The 19341-nt window shown below is 30.1% G+C and overlaps 2 protein-coding genes across 2 annotated transcripts; both read right to left on the reverse strand.

Annotated features, from left to right (window-relative positions):
- Positions 1-1434: 1434 nt before the first annotated feature.
- On the reverse strand, positions 1435-5245 carry PIN10 (auxin efflux carrier component 10). Its single transcript, NM_001247301.2, has 5 exons — positions 4536-5245; positions 4328-4413; positions 3695-3852; positions 2944-3020; positions 1435-1658 (listed from the first exon to the last, which is right to left on the reverse strand). Exons 1-5 carry the CDS (start codon positions 5183-5185, stop codon positions 1586-1588), a joined length of 1044 nt encoding a protein of 347 aa, NP_001234230.1. The 5' UTR covers positions 5186-5245; the 3' UTR covers positions 1435-1585.
- Positions 5246-12635: 7390 nt separating this feature from the next.
- LOC101251876 (CBS domain-containing protein CBSX6) lies at positions 12636-19124 on the reverse strand. Its single transcript, XM_004237323.5, has 2 exons — positions 18289-19124; positions 12636-13759 (listed from the first exon to the last, which is right to left on the reverse strand). The coding sequence occupies exons 1-2, from the start codon at positions 18630-18632 to the stop codon at positions 12841-12843; spliced, it is 1263 nt and encodes a 420-aa protein (XP_004237371.1). The 5' UTR covers positions 18633-19124; the 3' UTR covers positions 12636-12840.
- Positions 19125-19341: the final 217 nt, after the last annotated feature.

A 19341-nucleotide genomic window follows, 5' to 3' on the forward strand; every position in this document is an offset into this window, starting at 1 on the left:
AAATCTATTCTTAATAAGTTTCTATTTACATTAAATCCTTAAAAATTAAAAGAATCGGATACAACAATTGAAGCCCGGATACATTAATATGTAGTTTGGATACATTAAATAATATATCGGATACATTAATATGTAGCTCCGATGCATTAAAAATCAGCTCCAATACATAATATATAGCTCGAATACATTAATATGTAGTTTGGATACATTAAATAATATATCGGATACATTAATATGTAGCTCAGATGCATTAAAAATCAGCTTCAATACATAATATATAGCTCGAATACATTAATATGTAGTTTGGATACATTAAATAATATATCGGATACATTAATATGTAGCTCAGATGCATTAAAAATCAGCTTCAATACATAATATATAGCTCGAATACATTAATATGTAGTTTGGATACATTAAATAATATATCGGATACATTAATATGTAGCTCAGATGCATTAAAAATCAGCTTCAATACATAATATATAGCTCGAATACATTAATATGTAGCTCGAATACATTAAAAACTAGTTCGAATACATAATAGATAACTCTAATATATTAAATACTGATTCAAATACATTAATATGCAGCTTAAATACAATAAACAAATAAAAAAATTTGGAAATTTTTAAAAATAATAGAGAACAATAAAAATAAATAAAATAAAAAATATGTGTTTCGCTAATTTATCCTTATTTATTAGCTCAACCCAACTCATTTTGTCCATCAAATATGGACTGTTGTGTAGCCCAAATTGATTCATAAGAGATCTAGTCTAAACATTTTCAAAAGTCATCTTTTATTTGTAGATTAAGGTAGAGAGAAGTCATCTTTAATTTCGGAGGAGTGTGTATATCTAACTTAAGTTTATTGCGGCATAATCTATATCTATCTAGAAGTATCACTTTTTATTTATCCCCTCCAGAATATAATGGTCAAACAACGTTGTACAACTCAAAATTAGCTCAAGAGTTCAAAGTTTCACAAAAAAGAACACGTTCCTTCAACATATAATTATATGTATATAGTAAATTAGTTGAAGACTTGAAATATTATTCTTTGTCTCGACTCTTTCTTTCACTACACTAATTTCAATATAATACTTCTCATCTTTTCTCACTCTTTTACATATCTATTTCTTGTTGCGCATTTCTTGTGTACTTGGTACAAAGACTATGTATAGGTAAGAAATTCTTCATTGCAATGAATAGGAGGATAATAACTCGTAAATTGGTAAATACATGGCTTATAGGTTATAAAGGTTAACGAGTGAAATGAAGAGTAAAGAGTTACTGATTACTAATGACCACATTCTTCCATAATTGATAATACTAAAGAGACACAAATATAATGGCTACAACGAACATAACATGATATATAATATAACATATGATATAATTTTATTAATATTAAAATGTTACATTAACAATTCCTTTATATATGGTCAACTTTGTGACCCCAAAACAAAGAATAATACAGGAGCCTAGATTACAAGAAACTGAAAAAAGAAATACTATTAAGATAACTAGGAGTAATTAAGTCATTAATTGACTAATTGTGGGTCAGTAAATTGTAAATGGGATCAATGTGTAAGCTCTGAAATTGCATAATAAGCAATCATAATGGGAAGTGACACCAGAATGCCAATAATTACCCTGAAATTAAAAAAATTCACATACATTAGTCTTAATAATCAGAAAATTAGAAGGAAAAAAAATGAAGAAGAAAAAAATCCATTTGGTATGGTGAAAGTGTATTCTTTTACAATATCATTTACTTTAGTAAAATTTTGTATTTTTATAGATTGAAGCCAATAAATTATTTAAATTAATGATACTTTTAGAAAATAAGAAATTAGTAACAAATAAAATTTCATAACTGAACAACCAAAAGACAATGCTGATCTCATTTAGCTACGTGTTAGCTACAAATCATAAAAAAAATCAATAATGTAGGAGTTTTTTAGCGATACATTAGTTAGGGATTATCCCACAAATTTCGTAGCTAATTTCATATTTTTTTAGGTGTGATTTGATATAAGTGACTAATTTTTCCTCTAATATACATATTATATTATGGAGAAATTATTGAAATATACGTCTTATATTTTCCTTATTTTCAATACCTTTTGCTATTTCTAAAAATTTCTAAAATCACTTATTTTTAATGTATTCGAGCTACAGATTAATAAATTCGAGCCAGTACCCGTTTGGATGGGCTTAATAAAAGCAGCTTTAAAAAAGTACTTTTAAAAGTGCTGAACTTATTTTTAAAATAAGCAGTTATGCGTTTGGATAAAAGTGCTGAAGTTGTTATGTCAAACGTGAAAAGGGAAAAATGGAACAAAGAAATGTTAGGGTTATATGGGTAATTTGGAGATTGTATAAAAATATTAAGAGCAAAAAAATAAAAATGTGGTCAACTTAAAACAACTTATAAGCTAAAAAAAAGGCACCCCTACCCCAGCTTTTAACTTTTGGCTTAAAATAAGTTTTTTTTAACTTAAAATAAGTTATTTTGAGTATTGCCAAACAGCTAAATAAGTCAAAAACCAGCTTTTAAGTCAGTTTGACCAGCTTTTAAGCTGAGCCAAACATGCTCTTAATGTATTTAAGCTACATAATATGTATCCAGTTTTATTTTATAATGTATTTGAGCTATATATTATGTATATAGTTTATATTATAATGTATTTTAGATACTCTTTAATATATTCGAGCTACATATTATATATCCGTTTATTTTACCTTTTAAGGAATTAATGTAATTACAAATTAAAAAGAGATACATTATAATTTTATGTTAAAACTATGTGATTCCTAAATTTTATCCTTTATATTATTCCAAATGGATATGAATTGAAAGTAAATAGGAGAAAAAAAACTATAATATAAGATGATAAATATTAAGAAGAAATTAATTATGAATGAAATAACTTACACAGCGCTAACAATCTCAGGGTGAACTCCATATTCTTTTGCCAAAACAAAGGAGGCTATGCCAGGGGGTAATGCTGCCTTCAATCATAAAATATAATAATAATAATTAAAATATGTGTTATTTTAAGTAGTTGACTAGTTTGATAATAATTAAAATATGCGTAAATTTTAATTAGTGATATCCATGAACACATGGTCTATTCAAATTACATATTTTTTAGAATTGATCTAACATTAATCACTAGTATTTATTTTCTGTAAAAGTAAAATAGTGTGTGTAGTTGTCACTAATGAACTAAAACTTTGAAAAAGATAAAATTGGAAACAAGAAACTAAATTACTATCAAGTAAAATAGTTACGACGATTCGAATATATACATAATTTTTTTTAAAAAATAAGTAATACTTCCACCATCTAAGATTCTAAATTTTCACATGAAAACAATTTTAGGGATTTAAATAACTTTTTCCAAAAATATTTTAAATATTCATTAGATATTTTCCGTACAGATATCAAATAGTAAATTATAGTTTTAAATATTTAGAGAATCTAAACTCAAACATATATTAAATTTGACTTTCACATACGTACTGAACATAAAATTGAGACAAAGAAAATAATAATTAATTTTATTTAGACCATACCGATACATTTTATATTCTCTAAAAATAATATTATTTTTTAAAATAATATTAATAATAATATATTCAGTATAATTTGAAGAGGATAGAAAACACGCGGATAAAATTACCTGAAGTATGGAAGCTCTAAAAACATTGCCATGTAAACCTACTAGGAATGATCCTATAGTCATGGTAGCTGGTCCTATAAAAAACCTCAAAAATAGTCCAAATATTATGACACCTGTCCCACCAGCCATTATTTTCTGTTGCATTGCCACAAATACCCCTGCATTTATGGACCATCAAATTTATATTTATTTTATGATATAATATTAATAATATGCAATATGTAAAATGTATTCTATAAGAATGTTTTCCTTGGGTCACACTAAGTAGTTTGGATAATTCTTTCTTTATAAGTGTTTAGGTTTTGAGGTTAAGTTAGATCACATATTCATTTATTTTGTGTAGTATTAGATTCAGGCTTATTCTAATTCAATATTTTTGATGTACTCTCCTCTTGTGTCCTTCAATTTTATATTCTCCACATTCTAGATATTCAGTCTTAGCTGTGTAGAGTGTATGTTGATGTCCTATATTGGCTAAGAGAGGGAAACATGAACTATTTATATGGTTTTGAACAATTTTTTGATCTCTTTTTAGAGTTGAGTTCGATTCAAGATTTATTTTTTCTGTCTCATGGCTCGAAGCCTATTTAAATAGGTTAGATGAATTATACATATTAAGTCTTGAAATCTCACCAATAGTAAACATTCCAATGCCACTTCCTGCCTTTGACATTATTGATATGCATTCCTTCACAATATTCGGCAGTCCGAAATGCCACCTAAAATTAAAGAGAGACGAATTCGAGATTTAAAATAGACAGTGATTTGTTATAATCTATAATTTCAAAATCTTGTTGGATACGTATAATCAATTCGAAACGAAATTCAGTTGAACACGTACCTGTCAGCTACGAGAGACCACATAATGCCTAGAAAACAAGCATAAAAGTTGGGATTCTTGGAAAGCTTAGTCCATACAATTGTCATTACTGACCCCAAAGATGGTGTTGTATTTTTGCTTGCATTATTATTTCCTTCTAAATCTTGATTAGCACCCTCACAAGCCATAATCTCATCTTTGGCATTTTTGAATTCCATCATAAATTGTATAATTATAGACCAAATGAGAAATTGAATTGCCAATGATTGAATCACTAAGTCAACACCAACTTGAGGACTCACAGCATTCATTACAGGAATTCCCATAACAAGTGCATTAGTTAAACTACAAAATGAGAATGTTGTTATGGACCAAGAAAGGTTCCCTTTGCTATAAAAATTAGCCCACAAAGTTAGAAAAAAACCAATGATGGCTTTGGCAATAAGGTCACCACAAATGAAGAGGTAGTTCATTTTATAGGGATTTACTTGTGAAATGAAGTCAAATGTGAAAAAAGGAAGAACAAAAAAGTAGTTTAACCTATTTATAGCATCACAATGTTCAGCACTAAGTTTGTGCCACCATTTTACAGAACCATAACCAAGACCTAATGCCAAATAAAGTGGCATCATAGCTTCAATAACCTTGTAAATGTCTAGCCACTCTATCATTTTTTTTCTTTTGGTTGCTAGTTGTGATGAAGAAAATATTAATGTAGGTGAATTATATTGAGTTATGTAACCTTAAACACCAACTACTTATATACTAATTATTATTAGTAAGATAGATTCCTATCATGTGTGGGAAGTGGTAACACTTGTTATTTTAAATTTGAGTCTATTCAACAATGTACCTAGTCAAACATAGAGTGCTTTAGTGATTACTGGCCAGAGGGCATATCTTTGGGAGACTTTGCTTTAGTTTTACGTGAATTCATGCTTCTCGTTATACTTTTAAAAAAATATGTAAATATGGACATATGTTCTCGTACTTAAAATATCGTATAATATCATGATGATTAAGTGTACCTCTCTCTAAGTGAGGTTATAAACTTAAATCTTATATTTATTTAGTTTTTTCTTTCTTTCTAAAATTGGGTGATATCTCTTTAAATGGTTGTTCATAACACTTTTGACATTTTAATATCTTTCAAATTTTCAAGTTTGTTACATTGGAAATTCCTACAAGAAAATTGATTTAAGTTTGGTGGTAACAATCTAAAGGTCAAGTCGGACAAATTAATAGTTTAAATAAACCTTTTCGTAATAATGCATTTATCTTCTCAAAATTCTAAATATGCTATCAATTCGTTCGAACACACAATAACGTTAACTCAAATATCGTTATATGTGTTAAAAGATTAATTAGTAATTATAAATAACAAATTTCAAATTGAGGAAATTAAACAAGTTGTGATAGGAGACGAACTCAAAATTCATATGATGTGTTCGGTTTAGAGGAAATTAGTACTTTTATTTTTTTTAAAAATCATGTTCGGCTGGTCAATAAAATTGTTATAACATTTTCTTTAGAAAAATAAGTTCCTACGACTAGAAAAAATTACTTCCTTAATAAAAATGAAAAAAAAAAGTTTCATATGTGACTTTCCATATTAATTGTGTTCTCCTCGTCCTTCAATCCACCATGCCACACTCCTATCCCTTTCATATTTATCTAAATTATAACAAATGTTTTCAGGATGAAATTATCAAGGTCATCTCGATCATAAGACCAATAAAACAACTGCTTGGGATATCAAATTTTTTAGGACCCCTCAATTTTTTCTAAAGAATTTTTTGGATAGAAAATATAAATAGTAATTCTTTTACTCTATTTAATGTGTATATCGTTGTAATAATTGAGAAATGAAATAGCGTGTAGTCAATTATAACGTTCTTTCTCTTAGGTGACTACTTATGTTGTTGACTAATTTATATCTTGGCAATTATCATAAATTCACATTATTATTCTTAACATTTTACCTTTTTTATTCCTCTTTATATTCTTATTCTCTCATTATTGAGTATTCTAAAGTCTATTAAACATATTTATTTTTTATTGTATTCACCATAACAAAAATAATTTTTAACAGAAATAAATATTGATATTAATAAAGAGTACTAAAGTCTTTACCGACATTAGTTAAGTGTTATAAGAATCAATGTTGATAAAAGCTTTAGGGACATATTCAAAAAGTGCTAACTGCCGCTAAAAATACATATTTAACAACGATTAAAAATTAATTCCCGCTAGTAATTATTTTTGATGTAGTGATTCTTTATATTTCAAGCACTGCAACAAATCAACACGATTTTAATATTATTATATCAGCTTATGTAATTTAAAGCAACTATTTCAACATCATTGTATGAACTTATTAAAATTTTGAGTCAACTTTTATTATTCTAAATTTATGTTATAATTTTCATTAAAATACATATTAAACACAATAATAATATAAAACCCACGTATTTTCCTAGAAAATCGAATCGAAAAAATATTTTCACTCGTATGAACACACACAATACATTCATAACTTTTACATGTAAGATCCCCATCTGGTCAAACTAATGATCTATGAAGACCTAGTAATACACAAAATTAAAGCAATAATTAAAGAACAATTTGCAATATAGTAAACCAAGTTTTAATTAGTAGTCAATAATATAAAAAGCGTTAATTAGGGTTTTTTTTGTCAACCCCAATAAATGCTAATACATGGCTGACTTGAGAAAATTCTAACATGGGAAGTGATGAAAGTCTCCTATTTCTTTTTGGTAAAATTTGGTTGGCTACAATTGAATACTCTCTTCGTCTCATATTATACGTACATTTTACTAAAAATATTTATCTCATACTTTATTTGTTCATTTTAGATTGTCATATTTTTTATAAAGACTTTAATTTGTATTTTACGATATATATTTTCATTATATTGCTATGCAAAAAATTACAACTTATAGTTTTTAAATATTTAATTTATTTATTTAAAATATTGAATTAATGTAATCTAATTTAACTGGCGAAAAATACAACATAACAAATAAAAGTGAAAATATTATTTGATCACTTAATAAATCATGATAGAATTTATTATTTTTTCTTATTTTACCCCCTACATATACAATTAATATGGGCTTTGGAAGTTTAAACAAATTTGAAGATTCAAAATTTCTTTTTTCCTTCAAAGAAGCTAATTAATATGAAGAAATTACAAAATAGTAAGTTGATCAATTTATTTATAATTTTTTAATCACCATATAAAGTAGAAAATGTTCATTTAATATTGGACAATGGGAGTTGTAAGCGACAAAATCATAATATGATAATTCTTCGTTGATTTTTGCTTATCCATTTTGAATTATACACGTCTTTTGAAAAACAATAGTTAATATGAAAATTTTATTATAATATTTATATTAATATACAATCTTAGACACAGAAAATAATTTGATGAATAAGTTATTAATGTTGAGAATAAAATTAGAAAAAATATGTTTCTCTTAATATGAAAAAAATATAAGGGAATATTAATTAACGGGTCATACTAATTAAGAAATTACAACATGTGTTAATTAAATTAACTTTAGAAAATTATTCACAAATCATTGGGACTTTTACGTTGACAAATAACATGTGCTAATTAAATTGTTATCGAGTATAAAATGGACTAACATAATTAAGTACACCTTTTTTTAATTATTCGATAGGGAACAACACAAGTTGATTTTAATAAATAAATAAATAAGATTCTCCTTTTAAAAATATTTATATATATTACTGGCGTATATCAAGTGTGTGAACTCAAAACTTTTTATGTAAATTTCTTAAATAGTCATCATGTCTAAAAATTTATTTTATAATTATCATTTTTATTTCTTTCAAGACCATAATATCATAATAATAAGACCCACGCTATTCAACATTTTTATAATGCTAAATTAGAGGTTCCTAGAAATATCAAACTACTTTGAAAAACAATCAAATAGATGGGCACAAAATTTAATAAATAACGTCTAATTAGTAAGTTAATTAATTTATCAATGTAATCATGAAATCATCGTCCTATAATAAGTAGATTATTTAGTTACACATTATTATCATAAAATTCTGAATAAATAATCATAAAAAGAAAATAGGAAAAAAAAGACTTTAAAAAGATTCCTAATTCTGAAATTGTCGGTGAGACATCTATTGAAGATTGATTTAAAAAATGATCTAAGACTGGACACTATATCAAAATGAAATGATCGAATAAGAATGAATCGATTTAATCGGATTGTTAAATTGTATGATCTGGATGAATCAAATCGAAATAACTGGGATGAAAATGCAGTCCCGTTCCATAGAGATCGAAATGAATCAAAACGGAACGAAGCCGAATGGGATAAATGAGACCGTGAATAAAGTTTAATAAAATAACTATCTTTTTATTTTCTTGAGCCAACGAATACAAATTTTATATTTTGAATTATGTAATAGGAGTGAATATATTTTTCTAAGTTTTGAAATATTTAAAGTTTAATATTATAAGTAAATTAGTTATGTACTTTATTAAAGTATTTGTTTTCTAAGTTTTCCAATTTATTACTTATAAGTTTGTAACTTGTAAGTGAAGTTTGTAAAAGTTCTTTTTTCTAAGTTTTTCATTTTGTGTTACAGGTTTTTAAGATTTGTAGTATAAAAGTTATTGCTTTAAATTTAAGTAACTTATGTTTGTTAAATTTTTTCTTTTAAAATTTTTTTACATTATAAATATTAAGTTTTTAATATTTGAAATTTATAAATTATAAGTTAGTAATTCAAAAACTCAAATAACAAAAAAAGAAATGTATTGAAAACCAGGATAAAAACAATCTAATTTATTCAAATAATCAAATTTGTATTTCAATTTATAACTATTAGTATAGTGCCTAAATTACGCAGACATCTTCTAGAAAAAAAATCTATTTTAATTAAGCCTTGAATTTAATATTAATAGGTGTATAATTATCTAAAACTTTGCTCTAACTCGGCTAAAGATTGATCATTATCAATCTCCGGTCTTCATATAACCTGTTAACGATCTTGAAATTTCACGTCATTTTCACTACCACATTTAATGACTGAATCTAAGAAAACTTCATATTGACTATTTAACTTTGAAAGTTCTTATTTTCTTCGCTTGGCGTTGATCCAATAAACAACGTTGATATCTCCAAACTTTCTTTTGGTAACGAATATATGTGATCTTCAATTTGAAATCTTGTCACGCTGAAAGCTGCCTCAAAAGCTACTAATGATTCTTAAATTGACAGCACGTCTTTCACCATCCTACTAAATGTAGCACAATCATTCATTTTCATCTTTAAGAAAAAGGTTACAGAATTCTAAAGTAAATGATACTCAAATCGTTGATAGAACGAAATTTTGCAAAGTTGACAAAGGAAATAGATTGTGGGACAAAAGAAAGATCTTAAGACGTTGATTTTTATTAAGCAGATTGTTCATGATAACCTCTTTCTCGCAACAATAATCACATCAAAGCAAGCCTGGTTCATTGCAAAGGAAATTTGAGGTGATTTACAGTGTGTTTGGTACTAAATGAAAATATTTTCTGGAAAAGTTCTCTACTTTTTTCATGTTTGGTTGCTTAAATGATTGGGAAAATGTTTTCCAAACAACTAATATTCGTCAAATCTAAGGAAAATGATTTCTCTTCAAAAGTTAAGGAAAACAATTTCCAAACTCTCTACTTCATCCTTCAACATTTTTTTTTTGGCATAATACATAAATATGCCCTTTAACTTTACCTCATTTTACGTCTATGTCCTCCAACTTGAGTATGCACAAGTAGACACTCAAACTTGTATAAGATTGAATAAAAAGATATATGTTTGTTACTTGACATCTTACATGGTAATTTGTGTTCTACGAGATGTCTTATGTGTATTATGCCACATATGACCATGTGTCTACTTGTTCAATTTTATACAAGTTTAAGTGTCTGCTTGTAGTTTAAGGATATACATACAAAATGAAGTCAAGTTAAAGAAACATATTAATGTATTATGTGTTTTTTTTTCTTACCCTACCTCGCACTATGTTCCCGACCCTCCCCATTCAAAAAAAAAAATTAAAAGTTTTTAAATTTTCTTATTTATTTTAAAATACTTTTTTTATTCCTACCCCAAATCAGCCCCTACCTCAAACCAGCCCCAAACAAAAAAAGAATATTTTAAAAAATATTTCAAAAAAGAAAATACTTCAAATTTTCTTATTTTTATTGAAAAATTGATTTTCAGGTTAGAAATTATTTTCCTAAAGAGTATTTTCCAGTCTCAAGCCAAAAATGAAAGATATTTTTTGAAAAATATTTTCATTGTCAACCAAACATCGAAAAAATATTTTCTACTCACCAACCAAATATGAAAAAATAAGTTAAAAAATTCACTTGTTTTCCAAGATAAATATTTTCTAGGAAAATATTTTCCTTTGTACCAAACACACCCTCAAAGATTATTGTAGCAAGACTGCAATGAACACCTTTCCCCCATTACCAAGCCTGTGAGCCTTTGATTCTTCGAAAATTTCAAAGGCGAATTCAGAACTTAAATCTATTGATTAGCATATTTCAAGGTTCTTATTAGTAATATTTGCAATTATGCGTTGAAAATTTAATATATATAGGCTTAAGTCATAGGCGATCCCTTAAGGTTGTCCTCATAATTCACTTAGACACCTCAACTAGGTCATGTTCCAATTTAACCCTTAAATTGTTCAAAACATATTCCAATTAAACACAAGATGCTTATGTGGCAAGATAAGTGTAATTCACTGTCCTTGATCGCGTGAATAGATCCCATTACTATTATTTTTTAATTTTTTAAAGTTGATTTTGTAGTTTCTTGAAACCTAGATATATTATTAAATAACTAAAATTAATAATTTAGTTCAACAAAGATCTCTTAATAAAAAAAAAGGAAAACAGAATCCATTATCCTTCAACAATCATCTTCTTCAAAGCACTCTGTGTTCTTCGATCTTTAGAAAATCTTGTTTTGGTTTCATTTTTTTTTGTTTAAAAGAGAAACTAATTTATTATCAGCCAAATTCCTAAGCCACCATCCCCTGCCTCACCCCTTCCTCATATACTTTCTTTCTAGCATTGTTCCGCCATTCTCGATATCATCAACATTATTTTGGAGTTTCAGAAGAGAATTTCATCAAAAAAAAAAATAACAATCAAATTGTCTCAAAAATAATTTCGGTGAAACACCATTTTTTCCGGTAAAGACTAATACGAATCTGAAGTTATTTTTTTAAAATTGCTAAAAAGTTCATAAACCCTAAAAAACTTACAACGTAGAGAAATTAAAGAAACATGTGAATGTGAATTGACGTTTGACCAAAAAAAAGAGGTGAGATTGGAAGAAATAGCACAACAATGCTGATGAATTTTAGTATAAAGGAGATGGGGCAGGTATATCAGCGGGGGAAAAAAATCCTTGTGTGAATTGAGAGAGGAAAATCGGAGCTCCAATCATTATCGAAGTGTTTTCAATGTATATGGAGGTGATGCAGTTGGGTGAGTGTTATGCAAAGAAGAAACGAGGAAGAAAGGTTTTCATTTTCTATTTTTATTTTATATATACTTTTTGACTAAAAAAGTAATTTTATTTTATTTATTTTTTTAATTGCTATTATGGGGTCAATGCCACATGTCTTTTTTTATTATTGGTTATTGTCCATATCATCTGCGAGTGTATGTCACTCACTCTCTATTTTTAATTGTTTGTCAGAAAATGTTCAATAGGAATATATTTTAACTAGTAAAAGTGTTCAATTGAAACAAATCTTAGATAAGGTGTCTAACTGAATTATGCGGATAACTTTAAGGGGCCGGGAATGACTGAGGCCATATATATATATATGTTGAAATACAATGATTTCACACTACATGTATCTATGCTATGCATCGAATTCAGGACTCAATGTGTTTCAGCATATCATATGCTCCTGCATCAAGTTTTTCGACAATTATATTGTTCAAAAATTAAATTGATGTTTATAAAAAATGAAGATAAACGATGAATTGATGAGAAATGTATGCATTGTGGAACAAGTTGAAAACCTTGTAAAAAAGACAAGAAGGTGAACAAATTGTTCAATTTCCATCCTTTCAACTTATTGAAGCAGTCACCATATCACATATTCACATTTTAGAGTATACAACATATAGTTCTCACATTAACAAATCTAAACCTCAAAACAGATGCAAAACAGGAAAAGATGCACAGAAAAGCATAAATGTATAAAACTGGCCACACCTGTACCAACTTTACGCCTAATTAATCAACATACTGGAGCAGGAGTGGGATTCAGGATTGGTGGTAGGAAGTGGTCTGGTAACAGCAGCTAAGATATCAGCGTAGCCAACAACTCCAACTAAATGGTCATCATTATCGGCATCAGTAACCCATACATGAGTTGCACGATGTGACAGCATTTGAGCCATAACGGCAGCTAGTGAGCTTGTCTCCTTACATGTCAATGGTGCACTTCTGCCACGATACATGCTCCTAGAAACACTTAAAGATGAGTTTGTTGGATTGCTGACGAACCCAATACTCCTGCTGCTAAATTTTTTTGGCCTAACTATACTACCACGACTATTGGCTGTATTCGCATTTGTTACCATAGAATTGACTGGAAAATCAGGTAAGGAACTTGGGGAAATATTATCCTCAACACCCATCACAAATTGTCCTGCTGAAAAATTAGCTAAGGCCCATGCTGCAGCTAAGTAATCACACTTCCACAGTTTAGTGGCTGAAATCTCGCCAATTATCTTATTGTAATCATCTGCCATAGGATCAATGACTGCAACTGCAGGGGGATCCGATGGTAGTTTTTGAGTGGCATCTATAGCTGGGCGTGATGCTTCTATTGAGCAGTAGTTTGGGTTAATGATTCCAAGGGAATAGATCGAGGAGAGAGGAATAGGGGCTAATGCACCAAGGCAACCAATAATAAAACGGATGATATCTTCTCTGGACAGACAACAGAATTTGTCACGAATGGGCACAGGGGAAGAAGTTGATGGACGGTTGGCATTGGCAGCTGGGTTAGAAGTATCAATGTTCTTTAGCCATTTGCCATTATAAAGAATTGAAAATCTCTTGCTCATGCCTCTCCATACAACACTTTTGGGAACTAGGAGTCGCTTCACACCTTGCTTCATCATTTCCAGTGCATCTATCAATCTGCAAAGTACAATATATCAGCAATATACCAATTAAAGAATTCTACAAACTTTCATCGTCCACTCACTTTTTAGCAGCAAACTCATTATATTATTCAACTGTCTTATTACTTCACATATAAGTTGACTATTATAGGTGATATGGACCCTTGCAATACTGTTTAGTAAGATTTGAAAATAGTACTTAAATATATAGAGGAGAGAGGGATAGGGGCAAACTCATTCCTATGTCACTTTAAAAAACTTGGTAATAGTACTTAGTTTTATAGTACTTTAAGACAATTTTTTTTAATTATCATAAATAAAAGGTTTCACCTTTTTTTTTTAGATTTTAGTTAGAGAAGTTAAAAGAGTAAGCAAACAAGGTTAAGTTTCTACCTGTCATAATTTATTACACATACTTATCCATTTGGTTTTTATTACATTTTTTTTTTCTGTTTATGACAATTTTATATACTATTTTAAACTAAACTTTTCTAAATCAATTATTTTTATTTGTCTATGAAAAGAAATATTAAATTAATCAATCCTTTAAAGGGTAGTTTATAGCTTTGCATCTAAAAATGTTAAAAGAGTGACTTTCGAAAAAAATACATGAATTTCATTAAAATATTTTATGATATTTTAATAAGTTTTGGCTTTAGGCCACTTACTCTATTGATCGGTCCTGCCACCCCACACCCACCCCACGTCTCCCTCTCCTCTTCACCCTTCCCAAACAGATCCATAGCTCTTTCGCCGAGTGCAAAGTACTCATGGATCAAGATCCTTCCTCTTCTAGTTTCTGTTCAGGAGATCTTATTTTATACAAGGATGTATGTTTGTTCTTCTAGGTATATTCTTTTAAGAAGTGGAAGTTGGGGGGTTATGCTATTACTAACCAGAGATAAAATCTACGCTCTGCAAAAGTACTATAGGAAAAGTTACTCAACAAGACTTTTTGGTGCTATTCTTCAATTTTTCCCTGAGCATTTTCAAAATAAGAAGACTCCTTCAATAGGCTGGATTTATTACTAGAACCTAGTCATGTTAAGTGAAATTCAATTTCACATTCTATTCTGAATGAGCAAGGATCAAGAAACCATCCACTCTACTCTTCATCCCAGGCATGAATCGTCCGACCACTGAGAGAGACCACAAATTGAATAATGATGTCAACCAGCTGATTAAATACACTCCTAAAGCTATCTGTTCGTAGCAGCTAATAATTAGTCTATCCATTCAATACAGCATGAAAACGCAAAGTTACGAAGTTCAAATATCTAACTAGAGAATGATCAATTTTATGTTAAGCTAGCACCATGAAAGGAGTCTCAGGACAAGATAGAACAATAAAGAAATCATGAACATTGTGAGTGGCAGCGTTCTCTTTTTTTTTTTTTTGGGGTGGGTGGGTGGGGGGGGGGGGGTTCCTTTGACTGAACGATCCTTAATCTACTGAAAAAATTTATGATTAAGAGGACACATGAACTATTAGGTTCAAAACATGCAAAACATTTGCTATTGGCGGTGAGAAGGACAAGAACTCCAAACGACAGAGAAGAGGGAAAGGAAAAACAGCTTTCGGCATTGTTTAGCCTTGCAATATATGGTGCAGCTAGATTAAGATGAATGTCATACACAACAAGCAATTAAAAATCACAAATAGACACCTGATTCAAAAGAAGAGGTATAAGGTGCCTGAGGCTAAAAAGTTGCAAAGATTAAACAACTATAGGTTTTGTGTTCTCTACATATGAGTAAGTACGTCAAATAGAAAGATGACTCGACAACAGGTAATTATACACTTAATTTAGGTTAGGTTAGAATAATAGTACATCAATTTCAACATATCTGCTTAAATATTAGAGAAGTTTTTCATTAAAGCAGCTTCAAGAAGCTAGATGGACATTGAAGTCACTAAAGACGCATGCTGAAGTTGAAGAAACAGTTTTTCTGGAGGAAGAGAGGAGGAAAATATGGGCATGGATATTAGAACTTTTTATAGTCCAAAGGAATTTAATTAGTTAATTACGAGATTGCAGTGAACGGCAAATTGGTGAGGTTGTAACTGCTTTTATTCAATGATAAACAATTTAAAACAATTGTTACAAAGAAATCAAAACAATACATGTAAGCGTTATATTGTAAACCACAAGAAAGGTTAGTGCTATGGAGCGAAACCAGAGGGGAGGTCTCTGAAATTATCCCTTACATTTATTAATATCAGAAACTCTGATCAGCCAAAGAGGTCATCATTACTATTTACTGGTGATGGAGACACTGTCTTATTCTTAAAACAGCTTCAAAACTTAGCTGGATAAGAGGCTTCAGAATTGAAGGAAATGCCAGGGACACGTTAGAGGTTTTACACATTATATGCAGATGATACATTAATATTGTGTGATGCAGAGAAGGAACAACTACAACATCTAAATATAATATGTAGACATTTGAAGCCGTTAGTCAACATCACATAAACTTGGCCAAAAAACAGCATATTCTCAGTGCAATGAAGACTGTCAAATTTCTGAATTAGCCAACAACTGAGTGAATTCCCTGCAACATAATTGGGTCTTCCACTGTGCTCCAAGTACAAATACTGCAAGGTGAGGCAAGGAGTGATTAAGAACTGAAAAGTTTTTCTAAGCTAGCACCCTGGAAGAAGACATCATTTGGCGGATGAATGACACTTATGAAAAGTGCTTTGGATCGAATCCCAACATAAGAAGGGACTTCTCATGGGATGACAGCCAGGAGAGAAGATTCATTTGTTAAATGGCCTAATATCCTAAAGAAAAAGGAAAGGGGATTTTGAAAATCAGAAATCTAAGCATAGACAACAAGAGTTTACAATAAAACCTGCTAATGAGATTTGGGATCAGAATACCCGATCCAGGGAATAAAAAGAAGGATGATATGGGGAAGTCCAACAGAGCTGACACAGTATGGAAGATAATGGTGCTCCAAACCTGTGACAAGCTCATTTGGAAACACATTTATGGGTGAAGTTGAGCACTGACAAGAATGCATATTGGAAATGGCATCACGAACAGATTTCACATGGTATATGGATAAACCATGCCCCCATTCAAGGAGATTCCCCAAAAATTTATCTCTGATATGTAAAGCTGCATAAAGTTGCAGAGACAGAATCTGGGATCTGAGCTTAAGGAGATATATACAAAGATCTGGAGTTGGGAAGTATAACTCTTATGTTGGAAATACTAGAGAACATGCAACTTCTGGAAACAAAGACATACAGGGAAGTGGAAATACAATAAAGATAACACACTCTCGCTCATATTATCAGTGGTCAATGAAGAGTGGAAAAGATGAGCAATTCAGCTTGTTCAAAGACGATTTCCATACAAATGATCCACCAAAAGTCATATGTTTTGGATGGATGGTTACATAGAAAATCTGTCCAAGGAGGAAAAGTGGATTCAAGTAATGTCACAGATACTTTTTGTGCAAAGATAGCCCTGAAACTGAAGAACTTTTATTTTTCTATTGCAAGGTAAAAAAGTAAAAATGGAGCATTTCCTAAATCCTTGGGCATGCAATGGGTGGTTCCAAAGGAATCTCAGAGAACCAACACAGCAACACTGTCATGGCAAAGTATGAAGACAAAGGAAGAGCAGAGACACTTATGGAGGACCATCCCATAACACATTCTTTGAACTGTGTGGTTAGACAGCAACAATGATGTATAGAGTATGGGCCTACCCCTCTACACTTTTCCACTCCAATACTTAACTTGGGGTCTCCAATATCCATGTCATAGAGTACAACCCAGCAACCGCTACATCCCATTTCCAGCCCAGTATAATAGAGAACCCCAAATCTTTAAGGTACTCAGAAATTCAAATTCAATCAAATGAAACACTGCATAAGTCAACTCTCCAAAACTTTAACTAAATTAGCCTAACTAACTTACAACAGTCGCGAGGCTCCACCAGTCAATTAATTGATTATTGGCAGATCTGTCAGGCCAGGTAGACACCAGAAATATATACACCCACCTGTAGGACCTTTTTTTTATCCTTTTAATTATATGGCAGCTGTTCAATTTTCATGTCTTAAAACACTTGGCAAGAAGTAATATCCACCAACTATACAGATTGGTACTGAAGAAGTGAGCGATCACTTATGAGCTGAATTATGAATAATACTTAACTGTGGTTTGCGAGTAAAACACTATTTCCTCCGTCCCAATTCTAAAAAGGAACTCAATCCATTCTCTCTTTTGAAGTAAAACTTTCAATAATTCAAACTACAAACTTCTTTGTCTTCTTGATAATTGTGATGTACGGACCAGCTTGCACCTAATTCTAGAGGATACCTACCACCTCCCACTAGCAAAAGATACCAAGTAATTCTGTTATTCAAATTTGAAATTCCGACGACGTGTTCTTCTCAACCAAAGTAACTTTTCAACAATCATTCTAAAAGCTATCTCCTACTTACATTAATAGAATTTATAAGACAACAGCATCATCATAAGCTTTCCAAAGGATTGGCAATGAACACAAAAGTAAGGAGACTAACCTGGTGGCAGGATCAAGCTCCTTGAGCAAAGAATTATCAGGAAGCACAACCTCAGAAACAGGAGTCTTCATAGCTTTCTCCTGATCAGCCAAACATTCCTCTCTAGCCAAAAATGCAACAATATCAAGAGAATTAAGAATACCCACAAACCTTTTTCGCCTCATCTCTGCATTCTCAATCATACCCTTTTGAGATCTCGTCTTCCACACTGGTATCCCACATTCCGTAGACTCCCCAATAGCCTTTATAGCCGCCTCCACTGTTTGTGTCTCCGTAAATTCAACTAACTCCGGTTTTCCCACTGTCAGATCCCCAACCACATGATACAAAAACACCGATGCCATTACAACTCAAATTGTAAAGAAGAAGAAGAAAAGGGTTTAAAATTGTGTAAATTTCACAAAGATCCGAATTTGAAGGGGGAAAAGGATTATGGGTCCTATAATAGAGAATGGAGGAAGATAAGGAGAAGATGAAAACGGGTAATGCGGAATCTGATAAGAGAAGAACTAATAGTAAAGTGAGATAAAGGTAGAAGATTGGCCATGGAAGCTGAGATTAACAAGGCAAATAAAATCAAGGCCCATGAAAACTTTGAACTAATTTTCTGGTAAAATTTTGGTTCAAGAGGAAAAAGGAGAGAGGGAGGCAAAGGTCAAATAAGATTTGACATGTCTCAAATAATTGAGTGATCATACAAATTTTTAATATTATTGAGATATTTTCAATCAAGATTGGCAAAAGATAACCACTATGAATTTATTGCATAGGAATTTAATTTGATGTGGATGATTTTGCAACACAAATTCCTACAACTTCCAATAATAATCAAACTCTCCTTTCATTGCACTATTGATCTTATTATTAAGAGGTTTGTGATTCAATTTGGATCAGTTATTGGTTAAAACTAAAATTAAATCAATTTAATTGGTTTATTAAATTTTTAAAATCAAATTAAAAAATAATCATCGATTTAGTTATTATCGATTTGGTTCAATTTTTCAAGATTGAAAGTAATAAATTTTTTGAAAATATACATATTTCGATAGACAT

This window comes from Solanum lycopersicum, chromosome 4 (genome assembly GCF_036512215.1).
Source record: "Solanum lycopersicum chromosome 4, SLM_r2.1".
Taxonomy (NCBI): Eukaryota; Viridiplantae; Streptophyta; class Magnoliopsida; order Solanales; family Solanaceae; genus Solanum; species Solanum lycopersicum.